Source organism: Emys orbicularis, chromosome 5, assembly GCF_028017835.1.
Source record: "Emys orbicularis isolate rEmyOrb1 chromosome 5, rEmyOrb1.hap1, whole genome shotgun sequence".
Lineage (NCBI taxonomy): Eukaryota > Metazoa > Chordata > Testudines > Emydidae > Emys > Emys orbicularis.
This window is the reverse complement of record NC_088687.1, coordinates 67,945,567-67,971,233: the sequence shown is the minus strand read 5'-3', so window position 1 is coordinate 67,971,233 and position 25,667 is coordinate 67,945,567. Positions and strand designations below refer to the sequence as shown.

Genomic DNA, 25,667 nt, shown 5'->3' with positions numbered 1-25,667 from the left:
ATTATTAGCGGTAAATATGCCCAATGGTCTGTGATGGGATGTTAGATGGGGTGGGATCTGAGTTACTATAGGGAATTCTTTCCTGGGTGCTGGCTGGTGAGTCATGCCCACATGCTCAGGGGTTAGCTGATTGCCATATTTGGGGTCAGGAAGGAATTTTCCTCCAGGGCAGATTGGCAGAGGCCCTGGAGGTTTTTCACCTTCCTCTGCAGTGTGGGGAACGGGTCACTTGCTGGAGGATTCTCTGCACCTTGAGGTCTTTAAACCATGATTTGAGGACTTCAATAACTCAGACATGGTTAGGGGGTTGTTACAGGAGTGGGTGGGTGAGATTCTTTAGCCTGCGTTGTGCAGGAGGTCAGATTAGATGATCATAATGGTCCCTTCTGACCTTAAAGTCTATGAGTCTAGAGAGTTCAAACTATTTAGTAAGTTAATGTTAAATTGCTATCCTATTCCTAATGGGGAAAAAATAGGACTTTTAAGATGGATGCCACCTAACACTGTGTTTCTGTATTAATATGTCACCCTTAACCTTCAAACTGATTTTTTTCACTGAAGATATTGCTTTATTATATGAGAACATATAACAAATAGAAAAATACTGCAGAAAAAATCAGAAATCTCTGTTCAAATGAAAACAAACAAACAAACCATGAATTCACTTCAACTGTATTCACAGTCCTCTCTGTTCATTCTCCACAAATATTTGTAGGAGAAGTTTGTAATTGTTTGCAGGAATGTTTGTGGCAAGTGAATGTCTTGTGAACGCTCATTTAGATACATGTTTCCTAAATACTGGAAGTACTTATGAAGACATCTTTAAATCTCTTTGATTTCCTTCCTCTTTGTTATAGATGTTTCTCTAATGAAATTGGCAGGCAAAAATTTTTTAAAACCTGATTAAAGGAAATAGCTTTTTATGTTATAAAATAATTAATGGTACAACCCCTGTCATACAATATATGGATAAGAACTTTTCAGGATTAAAAACAATTTGTAGATATTTATATGGACAATGAGAGAAGATAGTGTAAATGTTGTCCTGAGCCTTGAAATGGCCATTACTGTCTCCCCAGCAGAAGACTGAGCTGCTGCAGTTTTTGGCTGATCAGAGACTGATATTTTGATAGATAAATGAGTCCCTCCACCTCAGCCAGAAAAATGACTTTGGGGCTGGAATCCATGTCAGGAGACACCTTGGAAGGCAGGAGGATAAAATACTGTGTGTCTGGTGCCCAGGGGATGCATCTGCAACTCTCTGAATCTGAGGAGAGGAAAGGAAACTCCAGGGATGCAGCCTGAGGAAAGTGAAGTCTCACTTCTGGTGGAGCGTACCATTCTTGGATGAACCCACCATGTGTTAGATGCCCATATTGCTCTGAGAGTTTGCCTCCAGGGTTGTGGTGTGGTTGTCACAGCTACCAACACTAACCAATTATTGTTCATGAGAGGGCACACAAGCTCAGGCCTGTCTCGGGGATGAGGAGGAAGCAGTTATAAAATCTATAAGGGCTATAAATCAACCACTAATTACTTGGAATGAGGACAAAACATCCCTTGAGGGCAAGTTATTGTATAATTGCCCATCATGGGTTGTTTTGCACCTTTGTAAGGTACACCAGGTATTGGCTACTGTCAGAAACATGATACTGGACTAGTCTGATCCCTACATTTCTATTCATCCAATCAGGGAGTAGAAACAATATTATGTGGCTTAGGTGAGCAGCTCCATACCACACAGAATGACTAGTAACATTTGAAGATGTAGTGGAAGTATATAGGTTGAGAACAATTCATAGGCTAAATATGTATGAAGTGTCAATCAGACAATTGCTGCTAATAATAATAATAATAAGAATTAATAAAATCAGAATATATTCCCCTATGTACAGTTCACCCAGATTTAGTCTTCTGAGTGTGTCTACTTTAACTCACTTAATCTGCTTATTTTAAAAAAAGGGATTCAGATCTCCTATGTATTTTCTTTAGCTGATTAAGTTTTACAAACACACCAACAGCCGTTATTACTTATATGGTGCTGTTCTCAGTGGAATAAACCTTTTTCTTGTTAATTTGCTAATACAACCAATACAGTTAATGACACATTTTTCTTTCTATTTTTTAATTCCAGCAAGAAAAGAGTCAAGAAAGTTCAAGAAATAAAGGTAAGTACTAGCTATTTTTAAAATGCAAACTAATTTTAATGCCATTATCAGGAGCCTAATCCTCATACGTGTTTAAAATAATCTTCACGTTATTTACTGAGTGTTTCACTGTGATATAGAACCAAAGCCAATGAACTTATGACAAACCTACATAGAAAAAAGATATGTAAAAAAACTGCACTTCACAATTACTACATGTCCAACTCTCGCATAGAGTCGATCCCAATTTTATTTACAAATTAATCAGGGCCTCAATAGAACTCCTTAGGAAACAATAATATTCTGTGTTTTAGGCAAGCAATCACTTCTTTATATTTATTTGCAATTGCAGTTTTGCTATATTTCAGTGATTATACACTAGATTAAAATATTATATCAGTGTAAAACAGCATGAGGCATGAACATTGAAGGGCCTGGACCATAGGTGCTGAGTTTTTCTTTTCCCCAGGAATGCTCCACCCCCGCTCTGCACTGAGACCCCACCCCTAACCCTACTCCACTCCTCCTCTAAGGCCCCACCCTCACTCTGCCTTCCCCCCCAAGGCCCTGCCCTCGCCCCGCCTCCTCCTGCCCCTGCTCCTTCCCGTCCCTGAGGCCCCTGCCCACTTGCAGCTCTCCACCCTCCCTCCTTCCCCAGCCACCAATCAGCTGTTTGGCGGCACCTACAATCAGCTAATTGGGGGTGCTGTCAAAAAGCTGATTGGGAATGCTGCAAAACAACTGTGGCTGGTGTGTGCTGAGCACCACAATTTTTTTAACCTGGGTATTCCAACCCCAGAGCATCCACGGAGTCAGCTCCTATGCTTGGGCCAAAAACTGGTCAGTCTGGCTGAGGGAGGTGCATAACATGATTTCCCTTTTCCATCAACTCCATGGGAGCTCTGTGAAGAACCAGATCTGTTGTGAAAGGGCAGAGAATTCATGCTCCACCAGATTCTCCTGCAACTCAAATTCAGGGGACAAACTCAAGAGTTACTTCAGCTAGTGTTCAGCTTTTGCACTGATTACCCTTTTATACTATTCTAAGCAGACTCTGGAGGCAGTGGCAGTCCAGGGAGCCCCTGAGGCCTGGTCTACACTAGGGTGTGGGATCGATCTAAGATATGCAACTTCAGCTACGAGAATAGCATAGCTGAAGTCGACATGTCTTAGATCGACTTACTTCACGTCCTCGTGGCGCGGGATCAACGGCCGCCACTCCCCCGTCAACTCCGCTTCCGCCTCTCGCCCTGGTGGAGTTCCGGAGTTGATGGGGAGCACGTTCTGGGATCGATTTATCACGTCTAGACGAGACGCGATACATCGATCCCCGATAGAACGATCACTACCCGCCGATCCGGCGGGTAGTGTAGACATACCCTTTGTCTAGTTCTTGCAGGAACTGTGCTGTGCAGATACAGAATTGAGGGGGAGGAATGGAGGGAGGAACAGGTGCCACTGCAGAATCAAGGGCCCTCCATTTGGATTCATCTTGCTTCTTAGAGATCTCAGGAGATCCATGCACTTTGGGATTTGAACCCTTTGCCATTTCCACATGAGGAAGGACACCCTATTCCCCTAGCACAAGAAGTATAAAGAAATTCTGTGCATGAAAAACTTGTTGAGTTGCCAAACATAGTTGCCAATATAGGTCTAATTTATTTCCATATATTATTTATACTGTGATAGTACCTACAAGGCCCATCCCCATTGAGCTAGGCACTGAATAAGTATATAACAATAAGAAAGTTCCTGCCCTGAACAGTTTACAGTGCAAATATAAGACAAAAGACAAATGGTGGATACAATGCAGACAGGATGGGTGCAAGTAACAGTGAGATGAGTCAAATTAGAGTGACAGCATACCAGCTGACTAATCATTATCAAGTTTTTTGAAGCCATTATAGCAGAGTTGATTTTTAAGAACATATTTGAAGGAAGACAGATTTTTGCAGGGAACTATTTCCAGGCAAACTGTTTCCACCCAAAGTTGCTTGTTGGAAAGCTTGCCAAATGGTTAATGCGGGCTGGCATCACTGAGAGGTCAGACTAGAGGCAGGGATCAGTGTCTTAGTACCACATAACAGGTGAGAGGTAGTGCAAGATAAGCCATGATGAGCTTTAGAAATGAAGACAAGGAGTTTGTGTTTGATGCAGTGAAGGAGAGGGAACCAGTTGAAGGAGGAAAAAAAAGAAGGGTGACTTAGTTGAAGAGACATACCAAGAAAATGCTCTTTGCAACAGTGCTTTGAGTGGACACAAGTGTGTGAGATAACATTTGTCAAGCCAGAGAAGAGGAGGCAGCGGCAACATGTAAAGGAACAGAGAGGTCTAGCAATAGAATTCTATTTGATAAGATATTTATTGGCTTTTCTTATAGTCATAATCATAATTTTGATGCTGCATCTGTATTGCACTTACTATTACTTTTTTGTTATGCCACTGGAGGAAATGTTGCTGCAACACAAAGAAAAACAATATGAAACATGAATCAGTGAACAGAAGGGGAAAAACACTAAGCAATTAATATAAGTTAAAGTCCAAGAAGATAGAATCTAATTTATGTATCGTATATGCAGTTTATTATAACAACCTCAAATAACACAGAGCACTATTAGTAGAAATTGCATACGTATATACACACTCACACAGTAGTCATCTGCTGTTATTGTGTTCAGTTGTTCTCTGATGCTTCCTTGGCACAGCAAAGCCTGATCTTTCTTGAATGATTGGTACATAGATATACTACAGTTTGTGTCTTGAATTACTCTGAAATTGTATTTCTATTTTTTAACTGCACAACCAACACTGGTGCTGCTTACTTGTTCATTAATGTCCCGGTGAAGTGCTTAATTGTATTGTCTGAACTAGGTGTTACAATTTACAATAAATAAAACAATAATTAGTATGTGTGTGTGTGTGTGTGTGTGTGTATATATATATATATAAAATATAAAAACTGCTTTCATTAGTCACGATTTGGGCCCCATTACACTTGAGCGGTCTAAAGACGTGGGCCAGATCTTTAGCTGGTGTAAATTGTCATAGCTCTATTGACAGCAATGGATCTATGACATTTTACACCAGCTAAATATCTGCCCCATAGTCCTTAGCCTGAAGAGTTTACAATCTAAGACATTTCACTATTGCCCACGCGCGTTTGTGTTTTCTCAGACAGTATAATCCAGAGCTGAACCCTTCAGAACTCTCATTGATATACCATGATACATTGTTGAAAACATTCTCTTACTTTATGGCTTCCAGAACATTTAGGTGTAAATAAATTATAAAATTGTGGATACATTTCTTAAGTACATGCAGCTTGTATCTATCCATGAGAGAGCTCTCAGCCCACTTATTACAGCATTAAATCATCTGGAAGGTATGTGTCAGGACATGCTGATTGGTAAGTTTGTATTTATTGTTTCTGGGTGTGTTACCTCCATGCAGTGAGGAATATATTAAGGTAGGGAACCAATTACCTGCCAATTGGCAGGCTCACATGTTCAGAGGTTCATTGGGCCATCAGTTTAGCAGACTAAATAAGTAAACAATTGTCAGGGGCTTACAAAAACTATGCCAAGCACTAGTTTCAGGGATAAATCCATGACCTCCAAGCAGTCAGTTAAATTGGTGTTCAGCTGCACCAGAATCTTCATGGTTATGACTTTGACATCTCTAAAGGAAATTTTTAATCTACTGATTTTCCTGCATGCTGTGCATGTCTCTGTTTACGCTGACAATCCAACTTTGAAGATTCCAATGATTCGAAAGAACACTGAGGCACAAGGCACTCTCTGGAAAATTGATTCCACTCTTCTACTAAATAGACACACTGATTGGATTTTACAATAATGTTCACATATTCTTTTGTGCTTTTGTTCATATAGTACTTAGTGCTTTTCTCATGCTTTTCATTGTCCCATTTTTCACTCTTTTTCTCTGTGCCATTGTGAAGTTTCAGAAAATTATCCTTATTTTACATGTAGAGGAAGATATGTTACAGTAGCAGTGGAGTTTTACTGGTTCGATCAACACTGTAAATAATGTAAGCCTACATTCAAATTTTAGTTTATAGAAACTCCTTTACTGGCAACAGGGAATCTCATATCACCTGTCATTCACTTCCTAAAACTACTGTACTGTACCTATTCTTATGGTAAACTTAAAGTAGTTTTAAGTTTCCAAGACAGAATTTAATTATGTTTCCTACATCCTATGCACAGGATAACTACTGTATGTTGTTCTGAGATAATGCCTTTCTAATTGCCTGATTTTAACAAGAAGTAATAGACTCCATTAATAATAGTTTTATCTATCCCTAATTAAAGACTAATAAATATCTGAGGTTCCTGAAATGTTCTGAACCTTTCAGGACCTCTATCTTGTTTTAATTTGGAGAGTAAGTGAAGATCATGTCCAACAGCTTTCTGAAAATATAAATCAAGGGCTTTTTTCCCTCCAATTTCAGTGATTTGCAGTACCTCATAACTCTTGGCTGCCAGTTATACTCTGATAGCTTCTCCTTACTCTGGCATTCCCTTTTAGTTTTTACCTTATAAGATACCTATCCAGTTAAGGCTTGATTCAGCATCATTGAAGTCAATAGGACTTCTTCTGTTGATTTGATTTAGAGTAAGATCAAGCCTTTAGTATCTAAGTATGATTCTATAATTTTCAGTCCTATGATAAATTCTAAGTGATTCTTTGTGTTGCATCATTTCTGATGCCAGAGTTTACATTTATATTTTGGTGGTTTTTTTTCCCCTTTGCTCTTCTGTTCAGCTGTTACTTCTGCTATCATCCTCAAGTCACTAACACCAAAACAGAAACAAATAAACTAACCACTTTCTGTCTGCAATATTGTCGACTTTGTTCCATAATATGGATCTCTGAACTTTTACCATACATAGCTTAAGTCAGAAGATTTGCTTCTCTTTACAAAGTTACATAATTTTAAAATGTTCCAATCACAGCTTTAGAATGTGCTGTCACCCTTCCTTATGTTACTAGAATATTTTTGAGATGACTGTGATTTCGTCAACATCAGAAAGAATATAAATTGTGCATAAAGTAAGTGAGGGAGTATCCTAACACAAGTCTCTTGTTTAATTATGCACAAATTTAAACATAGCATGTGAGTGGTGGTAGAATAGGGCCTTAAAGAGTAAAGTAATGCATATAAGCTTGGATAAGGGTCTCCTGTCTAATTTTAGATATCTTAACATATATGAAATGTAACATGCCATAAACTGTTAGAAACTCAAATTAGAGTACTTATGTAAAATTGGTGTACTTTGTCTGTTTTAATAGAATTCTTCTAAATAAAAACCATAACTATATTGCAACTAGGATTGCTCAAATTCCATATGCCAACAACACAATGATAAGGCAAAAAATGACCAGCTAAGAGCTTGTCCGACCTTTGCAACCAATAACTACAATTTAGCGATCTCCAATATTCACCACCTCCAGATAAAATGAGCAACCTTTTAACTCCAACAATGTTGCTGAGAAATAGTTTGTGGACAGTCAGCTAGAATAGCAGAGTTTGCCCCCCCCCCCCCAAAAAGGACTGATGTATAATTTGTGGAGGCACAAATAGTCTAAAAAGTTGATCTCACACTAAAGCTGTTTTGAAATGCTCCCACAGCTGAAGTAGAAAAATAATTATAACTCTGTTTCTATTTTTTTTTATTGATAATGACTGCACCACACCTTTAAGCAGGGGCAGCAGGGAATTTGGCTGGCTGGCCAAATGAAGAGAACAGTGCTTTGTGGCTGCAGGGCTGCGGGGGGAGTGGGGGATGAGAGGGAAAACTGCTGCAAAAGGGGACAAGGCACCAACTGACTCCTCCACTGGGAACTAGATGGGTGGGAGGGTCTAAAAGGGGTTAGCCCTGTGCATGAAGCCCCCTATTACATGGATCAGGCTGAGGCAGCATCTACCCTCCCTCCCCTTTAGGTGATGAAATACCAGGTTTGGCCAAGACTTGCTGTGGGCATTGCGCTAGCCGCACCTTGTTTAGCGGGGCTGGGAAGGAATTTTTCCCTTATCACCAGATTGGCCTAGGTGAAGTTGGTTTTTTTGTTTGTTTTTGTTTTTACCATCCCACAGCAGGTTCAGCAAGGGCTCTGTTCATGCATGACATGAAGGGTGATAGGCTGTAGATGACAACTCATTATTTAAGTGTAGGGCGGATGTAAGGTATACAGAGACCGGATAAATGGCTTGGAAAAGGACTTAAAAAGGAGGTGCTTCTAAAGGAATGGAATGGGGGGAGGTTTGGGGCTCCTATGACTGGTACCACAGGCAGCCAACCCCCTTTCTTATGCTAGGGCCCTACCAAACTCACAGTCCATTTTGGTCAATTTCACAATCATAGGATATTAAAAATTGTAAATTTCATGATTTCAGCTATTTATATCTGAAATGTCATAGTGTTGTAATGTAGGGGTCCTGACCCAAAAAGGAGTTGTGGAGGGGTTGCAAGGTTATTTGTAGGGGGAGGTTGCAGTACTGCTACCCTTACTTCGGTGCTGCTGCTGGCAGCGGCACTGCCTTCAGAGCTGGGCAGCTGGAGAGTGGCAGCTGTTGGCCGGGAGCCCAGCTCTGAAGGCAGAGCCACTGTCAGCAGTAGTGCAGAAGTAAGGATGGCATGGTATGGTATTGGCACCCTTAGTTTTGTGCCGCCACTGTCTGGCCACCCAGCTCAGAAGTCAGCACAGAAGTAAGGGTAATAATACTGCTACCTCCTTAAAATAACCTTGTGACCCCCCTGCAACTCCCTTTTGGGTCAGGACCCCCAGTTTGAGAAACACTGGTCTCCCCCATGAAATCTGTATAGTATAGGGTAAAAGCACACAAAAGACCAGATTTCGGGGGGGGGAGAGACCAGATTTCATGGTCCATGACACATTTTTCATGGTCATGAATTTGGTAGGGCCCTACTTATGGCCCACGTTAACCCTCCTATGAGGGAGGTGGATGGTAAAGTCCCAGCAATGGATTGGCTGGGGGACCTGGATGGAAAAAGAGGGGGATCTGGCAGAAGACACCCATGTAATTATTGAATGAACATGGGGTTACCTGCACTGTACACTTTTATTTGCCAGGTAGTCCCAGACATCTAATAATAAAGTTGCAGCCTGATTAAAACTATATCAAATGTCTCTCATGTCCTTTCAGTATAGCAATAGAAACTAATTTACAATCAATGTCCAAGAACCCCTTTTACCAAATATCAACAGAACCCAAGAGGAAAAACAAAACAAATCTAAAGGACTAGCATCCTGCAGTCACTGACTCAATTGAAATCATACTGGGCAGCGCCCAATGTTAGTTTGCGTCTTTCTCATAATAACTTGTAAGAGAGAGAATAAAAAAATATAAAAAGGGGCTGTAACAGGATTCACGTCCCACCCCTCTTCCAGGGGCCCACTTGCTGCCCCCAATAAGGCTCAGAGAGGCTTCAGGGATGTGAAACACCCGTGTCTTTATTTATATAAGGTTCTCCCACCACCAGTGTCTGTTTATTTACAAGCCTTGCAGGATTAGTCACCTCCTTTACAGGCAGAGGCAGCCTTCAGCTAGGAGGCCTCCAGTTCCCTCCCTCATTGACTGACTTCTCCCTGGCTGCCCCCCGCCTTCTGGCTCCCTCCCAGCCTTTATAGCTCTTGGCTTGTCAGGCCAGCAGGTGTTGCCAATCCTCAGGCCAGCATCAGGCCTTTTCCATCAGTCCCAATCTGTTCCCCTGATTGGAGCTGACTGGGCAGGGGCTAATTAGGTGTTTTTGCACCAGCACCCTGCTACAGGGGCCAAATGGATACTGGCAAAAGACAAAAAATTTCACAGTTTGTAAGCAATGGCATATGTGCTTGGTTGATTTGAATGGTGTTAACATTTACAGTATAACTGTTTTTCTTTGATTTAAACTGCATTTTAGAAACTGACTAAAAAAATGTCAGGTTTTTATGAACTGCTATTGATCAGTTGAGCATAGTGTCACCAACACACACAACTAAATAGAAGAGTATTGATTGACAGCTCTTTAATTACAATATTAGTTTCTCAAAATTTCGATCCTTTTCATTTTACGCTTACCTTAACAATATGAATGCAAAATGACTGTTGACTTACAGATCAATTTCAAAAATGTAATTCTCTATTATTATGAACATACTGCCAGCCTTTTCTGATTTCATTAGAAAAAGGACAGATGTTTGTTAATCTTTAGCTATCAGGAATAAAAAGTATACCATATGGGAGCCACTTGCATATTTTATTTGCATTTGGCACTTGGAAAAAGACAACACACTTGCACAATACCAATACTCAGTACCAATCCTGTTTGGAATGCTAGACTGATACTGATACTGTAAATGCATATACTTTTCTGTGCATAAACAAAAGTAAGAGGAGAAGGAGAAGGGAGGAACAGCTGAGCACTGTTCAACATTAAAATATATTTAGGAAGGAGTCTAAAAGGGACCTTTGTCAAATTGATTGCCTCTGCTAGAAAATGGCCAGACTGTCCTCAGTTACTGTCAGAAGATGCTAGAGAGCAAGAAGTACTCAACAGAAAATATTTTAAATATCTTATAGTATGGCAATCTTTGATATGTCTTTTAATTCTGAACAAAGCAAACTACATTAAAATGTACAATATACTATATCTGCTCCTGATATTACATCATATTCACACACTTAATTATATCACTGTATAAACATAATCTTTTGTTCCTGTTTGTCATAGGTCATTTGATACACGACTGCAATTCTGCTTTCTTACACAATTCTAAATTCCAATAACTCCACTGTCTTCAATTAAGTGATGTTGGTGTAAGTGTGATCAGAATCAGGCCCAGAATACCTTGATACATTCTGATATGGACTGAAGTGATTTGTGTTTGAAGTGATTGAAAAAAAAATCAGTTAAGCTTGTGATTTTTTGATCCAGAATGTCCTTCATGCTAGAATAGAATCATGAACGGATTTGGTCTATTACATTAATCCTACATTTAAATGGACAGTTTAACCATTCCCTTGAAAAGAAAGTTAAACATCTTTTTTTTTTTTTTTTTTTGGTTTGGGTGTCCTTTTGTTAGTAATACTCTAACTTGTCCCAACTAACAGGATCCTAAAGGCTGATCTGCAGATATACAATTCCCATTGTACGAGACACTGCACCACATCCTCTCCAACCCTTGTCAAACCCCTTCAGAGTGCCCTTTGTGTAGAGCTAGCTTTAGGTCACTTGAAAATTCCACAGTGCAAGGGCACCCAATAACCCATCTGTCCTTTTAGGGCAATTCTCCATCCCTTTTACACCATAAAAGCAGTACAAAAGGTACAGAGTTGGGTCAAGGATCTGACCCATGAGGTCAAGGTAAGAGCAGTTACTGGTCACCTGACTCTCACAATCAGTTCCATTGATGCAGATTTGGATCATCAATAGAACATTTTCATCTTATAGTTTGGAACGGCTTGAATGTGTTACATGTTTGTGATTTTCTTCAGTTTATGAACCAGTGTAGAATCAAATGATTATAACATGAAACTCTGAAACAAATTGTGAAGGGTCAATATTGTTTTTCCCCACAAACAGACTCTTCATTTAACATAATTCCATTTGTGGAGATAACTGATGTCTGTTGTGAAACCAGTTTTAGTGGAAAAAATAAAATATATGGATCTGATTCACCAAGGTGTCATTCCAGTTTTGTGCCAGTATAATTCTTTTGGCTTCATTAAAGCTACATGAGCATAAACTGGCATGAAGTGGTGAATTAACTTGTATCTTAAACTTCAATTTTCAAACTCTTAGGGCCTGATTCTTTTCTCATCTAACTCAGAGTACATCAGTGGTAACTCCACTGATGCTAACGTTAAAGTTACACAGGTATAAAACCAATGTCAGATAAGAATAAAGCCTATATTGTATAATAGGTGAGAATCTTATTTCAATTCACTAAGTAAAAAGAATCTAGATTCTAGTTAAAAGGAAGTCAGCTCTTTCTTCAGTGTATTTGTTGTCCAGTGACATTGGGCCTAATTTATTATTGGTATAAGCCTAAAGAAGACTTTGGAGTTGCAGCAAGGATGAATTTGATCCACAGTCTTTTACCTTGAAGGTTGCTAGGCTGGTTCTACTGAAATTACAGGTAACTGAAGAAAATCAAAATTATTCAAGTGGTAACAGGTAAATGATGATTCAGATATTGCATGCATATCGTATCATTGCTGTACTATTTAACATTTCTTAAATGCTGGGGTGATTAATTCTGACCTATTGAAGGTGAGAATCTTGGCCAGAGTGTCAGGCTGGAGGTCTGTAAGGATTATCTGTCTTCTCATAGAATTTCATAACATCGGTTTGTGCATAACTTCAATATTGCAACCTAGGATTTATTTTTAATTTCCTTTTGATAAGAGAGACTCAACTCTGATGTCTGTATGTTAGAAAACCTTCTGCCTTTATTTTTGTTACCAAAAAAAAAAAAAAATACTGTGCAAATAGCTGCAACATAATAGCCAGAAAACATAATATTTTGCTATTTTTGCTGTTGATCTTCAAAGCATTGTAACAAATCTGTGACCACCTAGGGACTTCACAGTTGACATTGTTTCCATACTCAGAATTTTATCATGGCAGGGGGCATGAAGCCTCAATTTGTTTTATCAAAATGAATGGACCTGGCTCATACTACTTGAGGCAAGATATAATCTGTTAGTTGTTAGCAAGGTATGGCCTGTGATTTGCATTTTAGCAGTTCTGATACCATCCAGCAGAGGGTAGTAGTACACATACACAACACTAGCCAGTTTGGGACATACACCTATACTGAGAAAAAGCTCATCCTTAAGCATCTGTGGTCAAAATCTCACTTCTCAAACTGATCTAAGACCTGCTAAGGCTTAACAGTTGTCACAGTGCTGCATACCATACTTATTCATAACATATCAATAACAGCAGGAACCTGAGCAGATCCGAGACTCTTTTGATAAAAAAAAAAAAAATACCCCAAGCATTTGAGCTAAGGGAGAATTTCCTTTAGCTATTAGTAGTATAGAACTTCACACAGGATATGTGTAGCAGTTGAACGGTTCCAATTGTCTCAAGTAGATAGCAGTGACACATGAATACACTAGCCAGTAGTCCATTTCATTATCAAAGGGTCTTAGAAAAATGGGGAAAAGCCATTTTTTTAACTGAAGAATTTTAGTGCAAATGAAATTAAGAGATCAGTAGCACTTATTTCTAACTGGGGTAAGCATGTAATCTGCAAGCCATTGCAAAAGCCTTCCTGTTATACATATACTGAATAGGAAAGTTGAAAAATTTGAAATGTATTACTAGATAATGGGTATGTTTAATTTGCTGAATTGGGCAGTGTGAAGGGTTAACTATCTCTGTAGATAGGCACAGAGGGTTAAATTGTAGCTTTGTCACAAATCCCATGTATGAATTAAAAAACTCAGAATCTATTGAGCAGTTTCTCCCTGCTCGGGGGGTGGGGAGCATTGTATCCTGTATCATCTCTATACCTGACGTAACATATGTCCTTCAGTGTGCTGGGCCAGCTATGTTGCCTTGGCTCCTCTCACTTTTCACATCCAAACAATCTCTGCCTGCCCACTTGTGTGAAGACAGAGAGTAGGCTGTTTTCCTGCCACTTCCTTCTGCAGGAGTGTCAAACAGGCCCAGAATGAGGAAATTATATTATGGAAGTTCAATATCATAGTAAAATGCAGGATGGAATAAATCAACCTGTGACATGGAAGTGTGACTGCCGAAAAGCTTCTGGAAGATGTGTAGTCTCTCTCTCTCCATGCCCTTTGAGGGATCTTGGCATCTAGGAGTTGCTAGGAACAAGCAATCCCTACACCTACCAGGTAGTCTGGTTGGACTTGGCTGATACACAGGGCAGCAAAGAGGGTGACAATGTTTCTTGTATCATCCCTTCACCCTCCAGGAACAGACATGCAAATTCTGTCCTTAAGTTATTTTGAGGCCTGGTTTTCTACACATTGAAGCCAAATAGGAAATATACCAGTTGGTTTGATAGGATTAGGATCACACACTTTAGTACCTTTGTACCTATAAACCACAGAGGGAATCCTCCCGAAAGATGATTTTGTCAGTTTGTAGTACTGCATGATTAAAAATCCCTACCCACAAATAGTGACTGGTAGTGGATATTCTAGGCCAAATTGAAATCTGATTTGCAGTGATGTTAATCTGGGATAATTCCATTGATTTCTTTTTATGATTTTACTCTAGATTTACACCCAGGTAACAGGTCAGAATCTGCACCTCCCCATCCCTTCTCTAAAATCTAAGCATTCTTGTTTCTCTGAGATCAAAGATAGTTAAGTAAATTCTGTATCTGTTTGTTTGCCTAGTTTAACTGATTTGTTATTATGAAATGTAAAACTAAAGATGTACTGGTCATTTATCTTTCTTTGAGAACATATTTTGCTTACATACTTTATTTAAAATATTATTGCTTGTTCCACTTCAAAATGTCTTTGAAGGCAAAAATAACCACTAATAAGAATTTCTGTATATAATTGTAATCAGTTTCCTCTCATGGACAATGTGGCTTTTTTATGTTATTTAATTTGTTGATTAGAGCCATTTCAGCAATCCTGTCTCATCCTGAGTAACCCATGTGACTGATGCCACTGATGTAGACATCATGGTGTATTTCCAGGGTTAAGTGCTATTCAGCATCAGTAAGGATTGCAGAATATGATCCACAGTAAACAGTTTAATCCCTTCAGATAGTACAAAATATAAATCCAATGTTGAAGACTTGTCACTAGTGGCACTAAAATAATTGGCATATTATTGTATAATGGGAAGAATATATGTAGCTAAATTGTATTTCACACTGCAGTTTTACTCTACTGCATTGTAAATGGAACAGAGTTCAGCTGGAATTTATGTAGAATACTTAGCGTGTGTTTCAGTTGCATAAGCAGCTTTAGAATGACATAAAAATGACAATCCATTATTATTTATTTTACTGCTTATAGTTTTTGCAAGGTAGAAAGATTGTCATTTAGATTGCTCTTTGTTCCATTGTGACCTCTCTGTCATTCAGCAAGCTCCAGAGAAAATGACCTGAAGAACTCCCATATTGCAAAATTATCTACCTTCATTAGAATGATGTGTAACAATTGCTTGCTACTGTATGTGGTAACATTGTAGAAAGCCTGTAGAGCTAATACCATAGATTTGTATCCCCAGCTTCTTTTTCTTTTAATGTCTTTTTAAAATTTTGACTACATGCTGTTAAATTGTTAAAACTTTGAAACAAACATTATGAAATATATTGGAGAGAGCATATTTCTATACAATATATTATTCACAAACTTCCTATCTCTGTAGTGCACATAACATTTCAGGTTGCACAGATACAAAGAATAAGAAGTTCAATACTGTGAAGGAGAAGAAGGGCTTACTGGGCCAAATTCATCCCTGGTGTGACTCCGCTGACTTCAGTGAATTCACCCTAGGGATGAATTTAGCCATTTTTGCTTAATTGTTTTAAAATGTTTTAATAGAGTGAATGTTAGTGATGTGTGAACCTCCAGTGGTTCAGAATTCAGGTGGAATTTGAATAATAATCCTAATGCAACCCCTGCAACCTCAAAGGTTGGGGGGATTTGTCTAGTCAGGCAGGAAGAAAGGGGTTGTGGCTCGTCTAAGGGTTCCTTCTCTCCTGCAGGTTGAATGAGGGTTAGGGGGCATCATCTGATCTGCAGATTGTCCAGAGGAGCTCACGTAAGCCATTGCCCCCCGGATACCAGGGGAAACGTATATATTGAAACATGGTCCTGACAGAGTCCCTCCCATTCCCAGGTCAGCAGTCCTCACCCTCCTACCTATGGGATCAGAGTAGGACTGGGTGTTGTGGTCTGTTCTGGGCAATGCACTAGTCACCTCCTTCAGGACTGGTCAGGAATTTTCCCCCTCATTGCTAGATTGGCCAAGGTGGAGTGGATTGTGTGTATGTGTGTGTGTTTTGCTTTCCTCACAGCAGCTCAGATGTCCAGTGCAGGTACTCAGTCTATAGGGAGTCCAGTTCTCTGGTAAACTGGAATTGAAAGTGGATTTAGGGGGAGCCATCCAATAAAGAAGCTGGGGAATGGGGTTAGGCTCCTAATATCTGGTACAGCAAGGAGACAAGTCCCATTCTCCAGTTCCTTAACCCTCAGATGAGGGGAAGGCATGGGAGTCCCACCAGTGGGCTGCAAAGATATCTGTTGGGGGCAGGGGCTGACAGCAGCCCTCCACAAATATTTGGAAACAAGTGAGGAAGCAATGGTGATCTGCACTGTACAAGTTATTGCTGGATAACTCCCAGATGAATTAAATTAATGAAACTGTGGCCTAATTAAACCAGATCCCTTGCATTTGGTCATTCTTCCTGCATGTCCAGGACAAAGCTTGGGTGCTTTTCCAAAGCTTACATGAATTTATCCAAACCTCTTTAGACTGAATGTTAGGCTGGAAATACTTCAAAAGCAGTATTAGTAGTATCTTGTAGTATTTTGGTACTTTTATTCTGGTCCAGGCTGTAAAGAGGAAGTGAAGAATCACATAGGAGTGTAGTTGTTGGTTTGGTGCTGCTTCTCCCCACCATCCCCCATTTTTAAATGGGTTATTTTAGTTCACATTTTAGCTTCATGTTTGGGTCATTTCATACTTTAAGGAACTTTAATGGACTTTGGGTCAGGCTGTATTTCACATGGCAGAAGAAACAGACTAAAGAATGCACATTGTTAATACAATTAGACGACTTTTACATTTTACTTTCCTAAAGTAAGACATTTCTGTACATAAGAAATGTATTTCCATTGTATTCTACCATTTAAATTGTCTCAAACACAAGGATCTGTACAGTTACATGAAGAGGTGAGTAAAGTATACATAGGAAAGAATGTATTTGCTGAGTTGAGCCTTTTTTCAGTTTTTGAATTATCCATTTTGATTTTGACTAACTTGTTTGTTAATTGAACTTGTTTGAAAATATTTTGCAAATATACTTCAGTATATGCATTGTCCACAAACATTCAACATTTTTGACTATTCAATATTTGTGGTGTGTGATTGTTCACTTGCTATTGTTTCTGTTATCTCACTGGTTGACCTCAATATTTATAAGCAGAAGAAAAATCAAATTTATGCATGGACAGCATGGCTTTATTTGTCTTTTATGTGTAACTGGAGAACAAAGATGGCCTCGTGGTTAGGGTCTGGATTGGAATATGAGAGGTCTGGGTTTGATTACTCTGTCACTTCCTATGTGACTTTTGGGCAAGTCACTTTCAGTCTTTGTGCTTCAGTTCCCAACCTTAAAGACAGGGAAACTGTTTCCTTCCTTCAAGGCTTCTGTCCTGTCTATGTGATCTTGGAGCAATAACTTTCTCTTACTATGTAAATAACTTTTCTGTTCATATGTAAACATATGCATACAATGTATGCATACTAACTTTGTATGCATACTAACTTACAATGTATGTAAACTAACTTTCTCTAAGTTTCTCTTACTTTCTCTTACTATGTAAACATATGCATACAACACCTAGCACAATATGGCCACAAATTCACTCTCTGGGCACTATTGTAATATACATGATGATAAACCTGGCTACGTAAACACTTACTGCACCAACCACATATTTGCATGACTGCTTTTTCACTTTCTGCAAATAAACAAAAATATCACTAGCACTAACATTAGATATAATTTTAACACTAAAGCATAAGGTTTTATATCCCTTCCTCACAACACATTGGCAATTTTTGTTCTCCCCTTGCTTATTGTTTATACCAGGGGTCGGCAACCTTTCAGAAGTGGTGTGCCGAATCTTCGTTTATTCACTCTAATTTAAGGTTTTGCGTGCCAGTAATACATTTTAATGTTTTTAGAAGGTCTCTTTCTATAAGTCTATAATATATAACTAAACTATTGTTGTATATAAAGTAAATAAGGTTTTTAAAATGTTTAAGAAGCTTCATTTAAAATTAAATTAAAATGCAGAGCCCCCCGGACTGGTGGCCAGGACCCAGGCAGTGTGAGTGCCACTGAAAATTAGCTCGTGTGCTGCCTTTGGCATGCATGCCATAGGTTGCCTACCCCCGGTTTAGTGTGATCCTTGCCCTTGCTTTTCCTTGCTGAGTTTTCCAATGTCTGGCACGTATTTGGATACTTTTAAGCTGCACACAGGCTTCTGAGGGATCAGTTGTTAACTGGCTCCGAGACAGACAGAGGACAGATTTCATGTATGAAAATACCCGTTCACACATGTATGTGGATCCAAACGCTGAAAGCATTGCAAACACAATTTTCTTCAAACAGTTACATTTCACTGGCAGGGACATCCAGCAGGTCAGAATAGAGGCCCCATGATCTCTCTTGGTAGCTTCAAGTGCACTCCGCAGATCTCCAAACGTTGATGCCCACAATTCTGAGCTTTTTAATGGAATGAGCTGCATTTTGAAATCTTCAACACCCATCCACTGAAATACAGACAAATCCAAGTCACTTTTGCTGAACTCTTCAGGTTTAATTAGAAAAGAGCACTGGGCCAAATTGCTGGAAATCTTGTAATCTGTCAGAAAATTCTGATTCCAGTTCTTGCATGTACATTCCAATCTCATCGAGACTGACAATGCAACCTGTTGATAGCCTTTTTATGTGTTGGAAGTAGCGGAAAGTTGAAGTTCGAATATCCAGAGAAAAAAATGCTAGTTTTACAACAAATGCCTTCCAAGCTTCATAAAGATCCAGAACCGTTTGCCCTGCACCCTGGAGACAGAAGTTGAGTTCGTTTAGGTGAGTGGTGATGTCAGTTAGAAACATGAGCTTACACAGACATTTGTCATCATCCAGTTTGGGGTAGTTTTGTCCTTTTTCTAACAATAAGGCCTTGATTGCATCAAAACAGTTTACAAAGCACACCAAAACCTTGCCACGACTTAGCCACCGAATGTTGCTGTGAAGTGGAATGTCGTTATAAGCACCGTCCATCTCTTCTAGCAGCACTTGAAACTGTCTTTGAGTCAAAGCATATCGAGCAATAAGGAAATTCACAGTTCTCACCACTGTCTTCATCACGTTATTAAGCTCTGAATTAGAAATTTTAGCACACAGGTTTTCTTGATGGTTGATATAGTGAAATTTGACTGTCGGGCAGCCAATTTGATCTTCAAGTAACTTTACAAATCCCTTCTGTTTTCCAACCATGGCAGACGCACCTTCTATTGTTACACAACATATTTTTCTGATGTCAACTCCTCATTCTTCAAAATAGTTTATAAAACTTTCCACTATATCTTCCCCCTTTGTTGTGCAGAGCCCCCCAGACCGGTGGCCAGGACCCGGGCAGTGTGAGTGCCACTGAAAATCAGCTCACGTGCTGCCTTTGGCACGCGTGCCATAGGTAGCCTACCCCTGGTTTATACTATTGTTCTCTCTGGGATGTGTACATGGTGGTCCCCTTTATCCTCAGTTTTTGTGGGAGTTTTTACTTCTCCTGGTTTTCAATAGTTTGGTTCCTTCAGGCAGCCAAAACATGCTACTTTGGTCTGTTAGTACTATACAAATAATTCACAAAGAACATGAGTCCTTACTAGAAAGAAAGGAAACTGTTATAATTAAAGTCATTTTGGTGTAAACTCTTTCAATGACAAATAACACAAAATGGATAGTTTCTTTAAGGTTATTATATATGTTCAAAATAGAAGTAAAAACAATTGAAACACAAGGCTGTGGTTCTCTTTTCTTTGAAGACAGTATGCCAGAATAATTATTACATCTCAAAATAAAATGTTTAGTTAAGTCCTTTGTATTTATATGGTGACTTTGTACATTTTACTTACTAAATATCATGAAATTGTTATTATGTATGTTAAGTACATAAATGTTTAGAGACCTCCAACCAATACCAAAACCCTGTTGTTCTAGATACTGTACCAATAGTAAGAGTCAATTATTGCCCAGAAGAGCTAACAATCATATGCCCTGTTTAACTTTAATGGGACTTCTTATACTGGGTAAAATTAGGCATATGCATAAAGTCTTTGTAGGATTAGGGGCTAAATAATTTCAACTTTCTGTAGATTATTATTATTTAGAAAGCTCTAACAGCATGCAGAAATGCTGTGGGGGAAAATTCCCTTTCAAAATCATAACCAAAGTAAGGTTATGGTTGTTCAAATGTATTTTCTTGCCACAGAAACACTAAACAATTATACCAATATTTATGTATTAGCCACTAAAGTCATGGTAGTTAGACACCCATATGATAGTACCCGTTCTAACATACTCATTGTCAATTTAACATTCTCACCTTCAATACACATATCAGGAATTGAAAATCACACAGAATGCACAACTTTAGCTCCATATTTAGAGTGCTACATTCTGTAATATTGTAATGACAATTTTAATCTTAAAATTACAATATTGGGTTACAGTTGTGGGACATGCACCATTGTTTTGTACCATATCACATATGCACGGTGGCCCTAAACCTGATGAATCAGGCCTTGGGTGTAGACCTGGCTGGAGTATGACAATTCCATTTTGAGTCAACTTTTGAGGTTTGAAATTTGTTTTTGTTCCACAATTGGAATGAAAACACCACCTTTTGAATATTTTCACAAAAACAGAATTGGATTGACATGTTTGTTAGATCAAAATATGAGTTTTATTTGTGTGTGTGTCTATATACTTGTGTCAAGTATCAGAGGGGTAGCCGTGTTAGTCTGGATCTGTAAAAAGCAACAGAGTGTCCTGTGGCACCTTTAAGACTAACAGATGTATTGGAGCATAAGCTTTCGTGGGTGAATGCCCACTTCGTCGGATGCATGTAATGGAAATTTCCAGGGGCAGGTATAAATATGCTGGCAAGAATCAGTCTGGAGATAACGAGGTTATTTCAATCAGGGAGGGTGAGGTCCTCTGCTAGCAGTTGAAGTGTGAACACCAAGGGAGGAGAAACTGCTTCTGTAGTTGGCTAGCCATTCACAGTCTTTGTTTAATCCTGATCTGATGGTGTCAAATTTGCAAATGAACTGAAGCTCAGTAGTTTCTCTTTGGAGTCTGGTTCTGAAGTTTTTTTGCTGTAAGATGGCTACCTTTACATCTGCTATTGTGTGGCCAGGGAGGTTGAAGTGTTCTCCTACAGGTTTTTGTATATTGCCATTCCTGATATCTGACTTGTGTTCATTTATCCTTTTACGTAGTGACTGTCCAGTTTGGCCAATGTACATAGCAGAGGGGCATTGCTGGCACATGATGGCATATATAACATTGGAGGACGTGCAGGTGAATGAACCGGTGATGATGTAGATGATCTGGTTAGGTCCTGTGATGGTGTTGTTGGTGTAGATATGTGGGCAGAGTTGGCATCGAGGTTTGTTGCATGGATTGGTTCCTGAGTTAGAGTTGTTATGGTGCGGTGTGTGGTTGCTGGTGAGAATATGCTTAAGGTTGGCAGGTTGTCTGTGGGCGAGGACTGGCCTGCCTTCCAAGGTCTGTGAAAGCGAGGGATCATTGTCCAGGATGGGTTTTAGATCACTGATGATGCGTTGGAGAGGTTTAAGCTGAGGACTGTAGGTGATGGCCAGTGGAGTTCTGTTGGTTTCTTTCTTGGGCTTGTCTTGTAGCAGGAGGCTTCTGGGTACACGTCTGGCTCTGTTGATTTGTTTCCTTATTTCCTTGTGTGGGTATCGTAGTTTTGAGAATGCTTGGTGAAGATCTTGTAGGTGTTGGTCTCTGTCTGAGGGGTTGGAGCAGATGCGGTTGTACCTCAGTGCTTGGCTGTAGACGATGGATCGTGTGGTGTGTCCGGGGTGGAAGCTGGAGGCATGAAGGTAGGCATAGCGGTTGGTGATTTTTCGGTATAGGGTGGTGTTAACGTGGCCATCACTTATTTGTACTGTGGTGTCTAAGAAGTGGACCTCCCGTGTAGATTGGTCCAGGCTGAGGTTGATGGTGGGGTGGAAGCTGTTGAAATCGTGGTGGAATTCTTCCAGAGTCTCCTTCCCATGGGTCCAGATGATGAAGATGTCGTCAATGTAGCATAGGTAGAGGAGGGGCATGAGTGGACGAGAGCTGAGGAAGCGTTGTTCCAGGTCAGCCATAAAAATGTTGGCATATTGTGGGACCACGCGGGTGCCCATAGTGGTGCCACTGGTCTGGAGGTATATATTGTCACCAAATTTGAAATAGTTGTGCGTGAGGATAGTCACAGAGCTCAGCAACAAGTTGTGCTGTGTCATCATCAGGGATACTGTTCCTGACAGCTTGTATTCCATCTGTGTGTGGGATGTTTGTGTAGAGAGCCTCCACATCCATAGTGGCTAGGATGGTTTTTTCTGGGAGGTCACCAATGCATTGTAGTTTTCTCAGGAAATCAGTGGTGTCACGGAGATAGCTGGGAGTGCTGGTGGCATAGGGTCTAAGCAGAGAGTCTACATATCTGGATAGTCCTTCAGTGAGAGTGCCAATTCCAGAGATGATGGGGCGTCCGGGATTTCCAGGTTTGTGGATCTTGGGTAGTAGATAGAATAACCCCGGTCGGGGCTCCAAGGGTATGTTGAATTGTTCCTGTGTTAGTGTAGGGAGTGTCCTGAGTAGATTTCCATTACATGCATCCGACGAAGTGGGCATTCACCCACGAAAGCTTATGCTCCAATACATCTGTTAGTCTTAAAGGTGCCACAGGACTCTCTATATACTTGTGGTTAGGGCATTGACCTTTGATGTAGTAAACCCAGGTTCAAGTATCTACTATGCCTGGCTCAGAGCAGAGTTTGTCATTCTGAATCAGACAGAGCAGAGACCTATGTTTGCTACATCTCAGGCCAGTGCCCTAGCCACCAGGAAAGAGAGTGTGAGAGCTCTGTCACTCTACCAACCCCCTCCCCTCACCCCAACCATTCTTGATGAAAACTCCATCGAAACCAACACATCTCCACAAAACATTTTGGCTTTGACAAAATTTCATTTAGTCAAAAGTTTTCTGAGCATCTCTAGTTGGGAGTACCTCTTTTGCATAAAATTATCTTCAGGCTGCACAGGGGGTGTAGCTGGGCCTCCCCTATGTCCTAGCAAACTATAGCTGCAATAATGGCATGTTGAGGTATTGGCAGCTAGAGCAAGTTAGAGCAGTCTATGTGTGATAGCCGATTGAATTTACACAAAGTGGTCCTAGGATCAGGGACATGCAAAGGACATATTTGCACCCTCCTCAGCTCTGCTGAGTGTTCCTCAGATCTGGCCATCAGCATCTTCATATGCCTTACACCAGACAGATAAAGAATGCAACTTTGATTACATATTCAAAATTGTTTACCCTGTCAAAAAAAGGAAACTACTTCTATGTAATTTACAATAAAATTGAAAAAAACCATCAGCTATAAAACACACCATGTCAAACTGTGTATACATAAATAATATTTAAATTTGCACATATACACTGTGCCATATGCATATTCATAAGTATTTGTATATTTACAAGATATCATTTAATAACTGTATAGATCAGAATTGTTTGCTTGTTGCAGTGTGTTTTTCTTTTATATGAATGAGGCAATGGGAGTCTTTTAGTTTGTCAGCAGAGTCTGGAACATCTATTTGACAACAAATAATAAAGAAAAATAATATTAGTTAATATTTCCATTGATCGACATTGTGATGCACATAGAAATGATTATGATGAATAGTATTAATAATAAAACTTGGTGAAATTATTTGGCCAAAATATTTTCACCAAAAAAATGTAGTTTTGGGGTCAAATGAAACACTTCGTGATTTCAAGTCAATTTGCTTTTCAGTTCAAAATTTTGCTTCAGTTATGTTTTTAAAAAATAATTTAGCTTGAAAACAAAATGAAGCATTCCATTTTAGCTCAAATAAAGTGTTTCATTCGACCCAAAACAATATTTTTTCTTACTTTTCTGTTCGCCAATCTTTTTTTTTTTTTTTTTTTTGAACAGCTAGCAAATCAAAAAAATCAGTTATTTTCACAGCTCTAGTTAATAAATTAAAAATCCACACCAATAAAGTTTAAAAGTAGCCTCAGATTTTGTTATACTCTAGGTGTGAAACAATTTTCAAATCACAGAAAATTCACACTGCAGTCTAGTAGTAAATACTCTACATTTGGGAAGGACCCTTGACATTATTCATGCATAACAAATAGGTGTAATCCCTGCTTTATGTGACAATCTCAGTGCAACCTTAACTAAAAGAAGCTGCTATGATGCCTTCTTAATGAATTGAGAGGAAGCTGTGATCTCTGTATCAAGGAGTTTATGATCGGAACATGACACATATGAAGGACTCTTTTTAAAATGGTACAAATATCTTTAGGGAATTCATCATTAAAGTGCGATATAGAAGTGCTTTTTAGGAGAAGACTTAAATAATAAATATCAATCTGTAGCCCTTTTCATCCACAGATCTTTAAGGAGAAGTGTAGTTTGGTGTTTGAGGAAGGGAAAGTGTTTATGTGTAAAAGGGTGGCATGCAAGATGAATAAAAGATGAAAGGGGGAGTATGTACGATCAAAAGTTAATGAATCACATATCCTAGCTTTACAGAACTAAATTGCTGTACAGTAAGTACCTGCAACTACAGAATATGTTCATTTAAACAGCATGCCACAACATGTTTACCATAAAGTTAAATAGCTATCAGTTATCCTAAAACTAGCAAAGAACATTTAGGTAATATGCACGGCCTGTTAAGAATACTTTTGTGCAGAAAATCCAGATTTAATTGTGTTTACAGAAGCAGTTTTCTTACTCATGCCATCTAAGACACAGTATTAGCTTTCTGTGCTAACACTGAATTCTTTGGAGTGCTATTAATTATATATTGGGAACATATTATTTTCTCATATCTCTTACAAGCGACTTAAAGAACAATCAGAAGTTACGTAACCTTGAAATATGAGTCCAATGAGTACGCTTTTTTCTTCATGCATACTCTATAATTGCAGCACTGTACATTATGCAGGTGCCTGTTGAAACAATTACTCTATTCATTTTGTGCTCTAGTCTTTGCATACAAGGGTTGACACATTTCATTATCTATTAAGGTCATATTCTAGTTTACTCCAAGAACACTCTTTTGCCACTGTTCCAGACATTAGAACACTATTAATAGTGTCAGATCCTGTTAACATTTACATCATAACTGGGAGCAGATATTAAAGTGAAGTTCACATTAAAGACTGCTAAAATGCCTGCCACTAACAATTATGGTGGGGCAGTATTAAATTCCTCATTTATTTCCAAAGGTCAGATTAATAAAGCTGCATGGCACATTATCATAAAGGGTGGACCTAGCTGTCTGTTTTGATTATGCTTAAAATCTAGTGTTTCTAGGGAGACTTTGCAAGGAGTGAATTCATCCATTCTTAACTAGCAGTTTAAATGTGGGTAATTATTAGACCCATTTTTAGAAAGGATCCAACCCAGAGGCTGCTGT

At 39.2% G+C, this 25,667-nt stretch overlaps 1 protein-coding gene across 2 annotated transcripts in view; it reads left to right on the top strand.

Annotated features, from left to right (window-relative positions):
• The window catches only part of FSTL5 (follistatin like 5), a 526,494-nt gene that overhangs the window by 42,437 nt on the left and 458,390 nt on the right, over window positions 1-25,667 (top strand). For both annotated transcript variants that reach the window (XM_065405185.1, XM_065405184.1), the window contains exon 2: window positions 2,135-2,168. In XM_065405185.1, coding sequence (XP_065261257.1) covers window positions 2,135-2,168 — 34 coding nt within the window. The remainder of the gene's footprint in view (window positions 1-2,134; window positions 2,169-25,667) is intronic.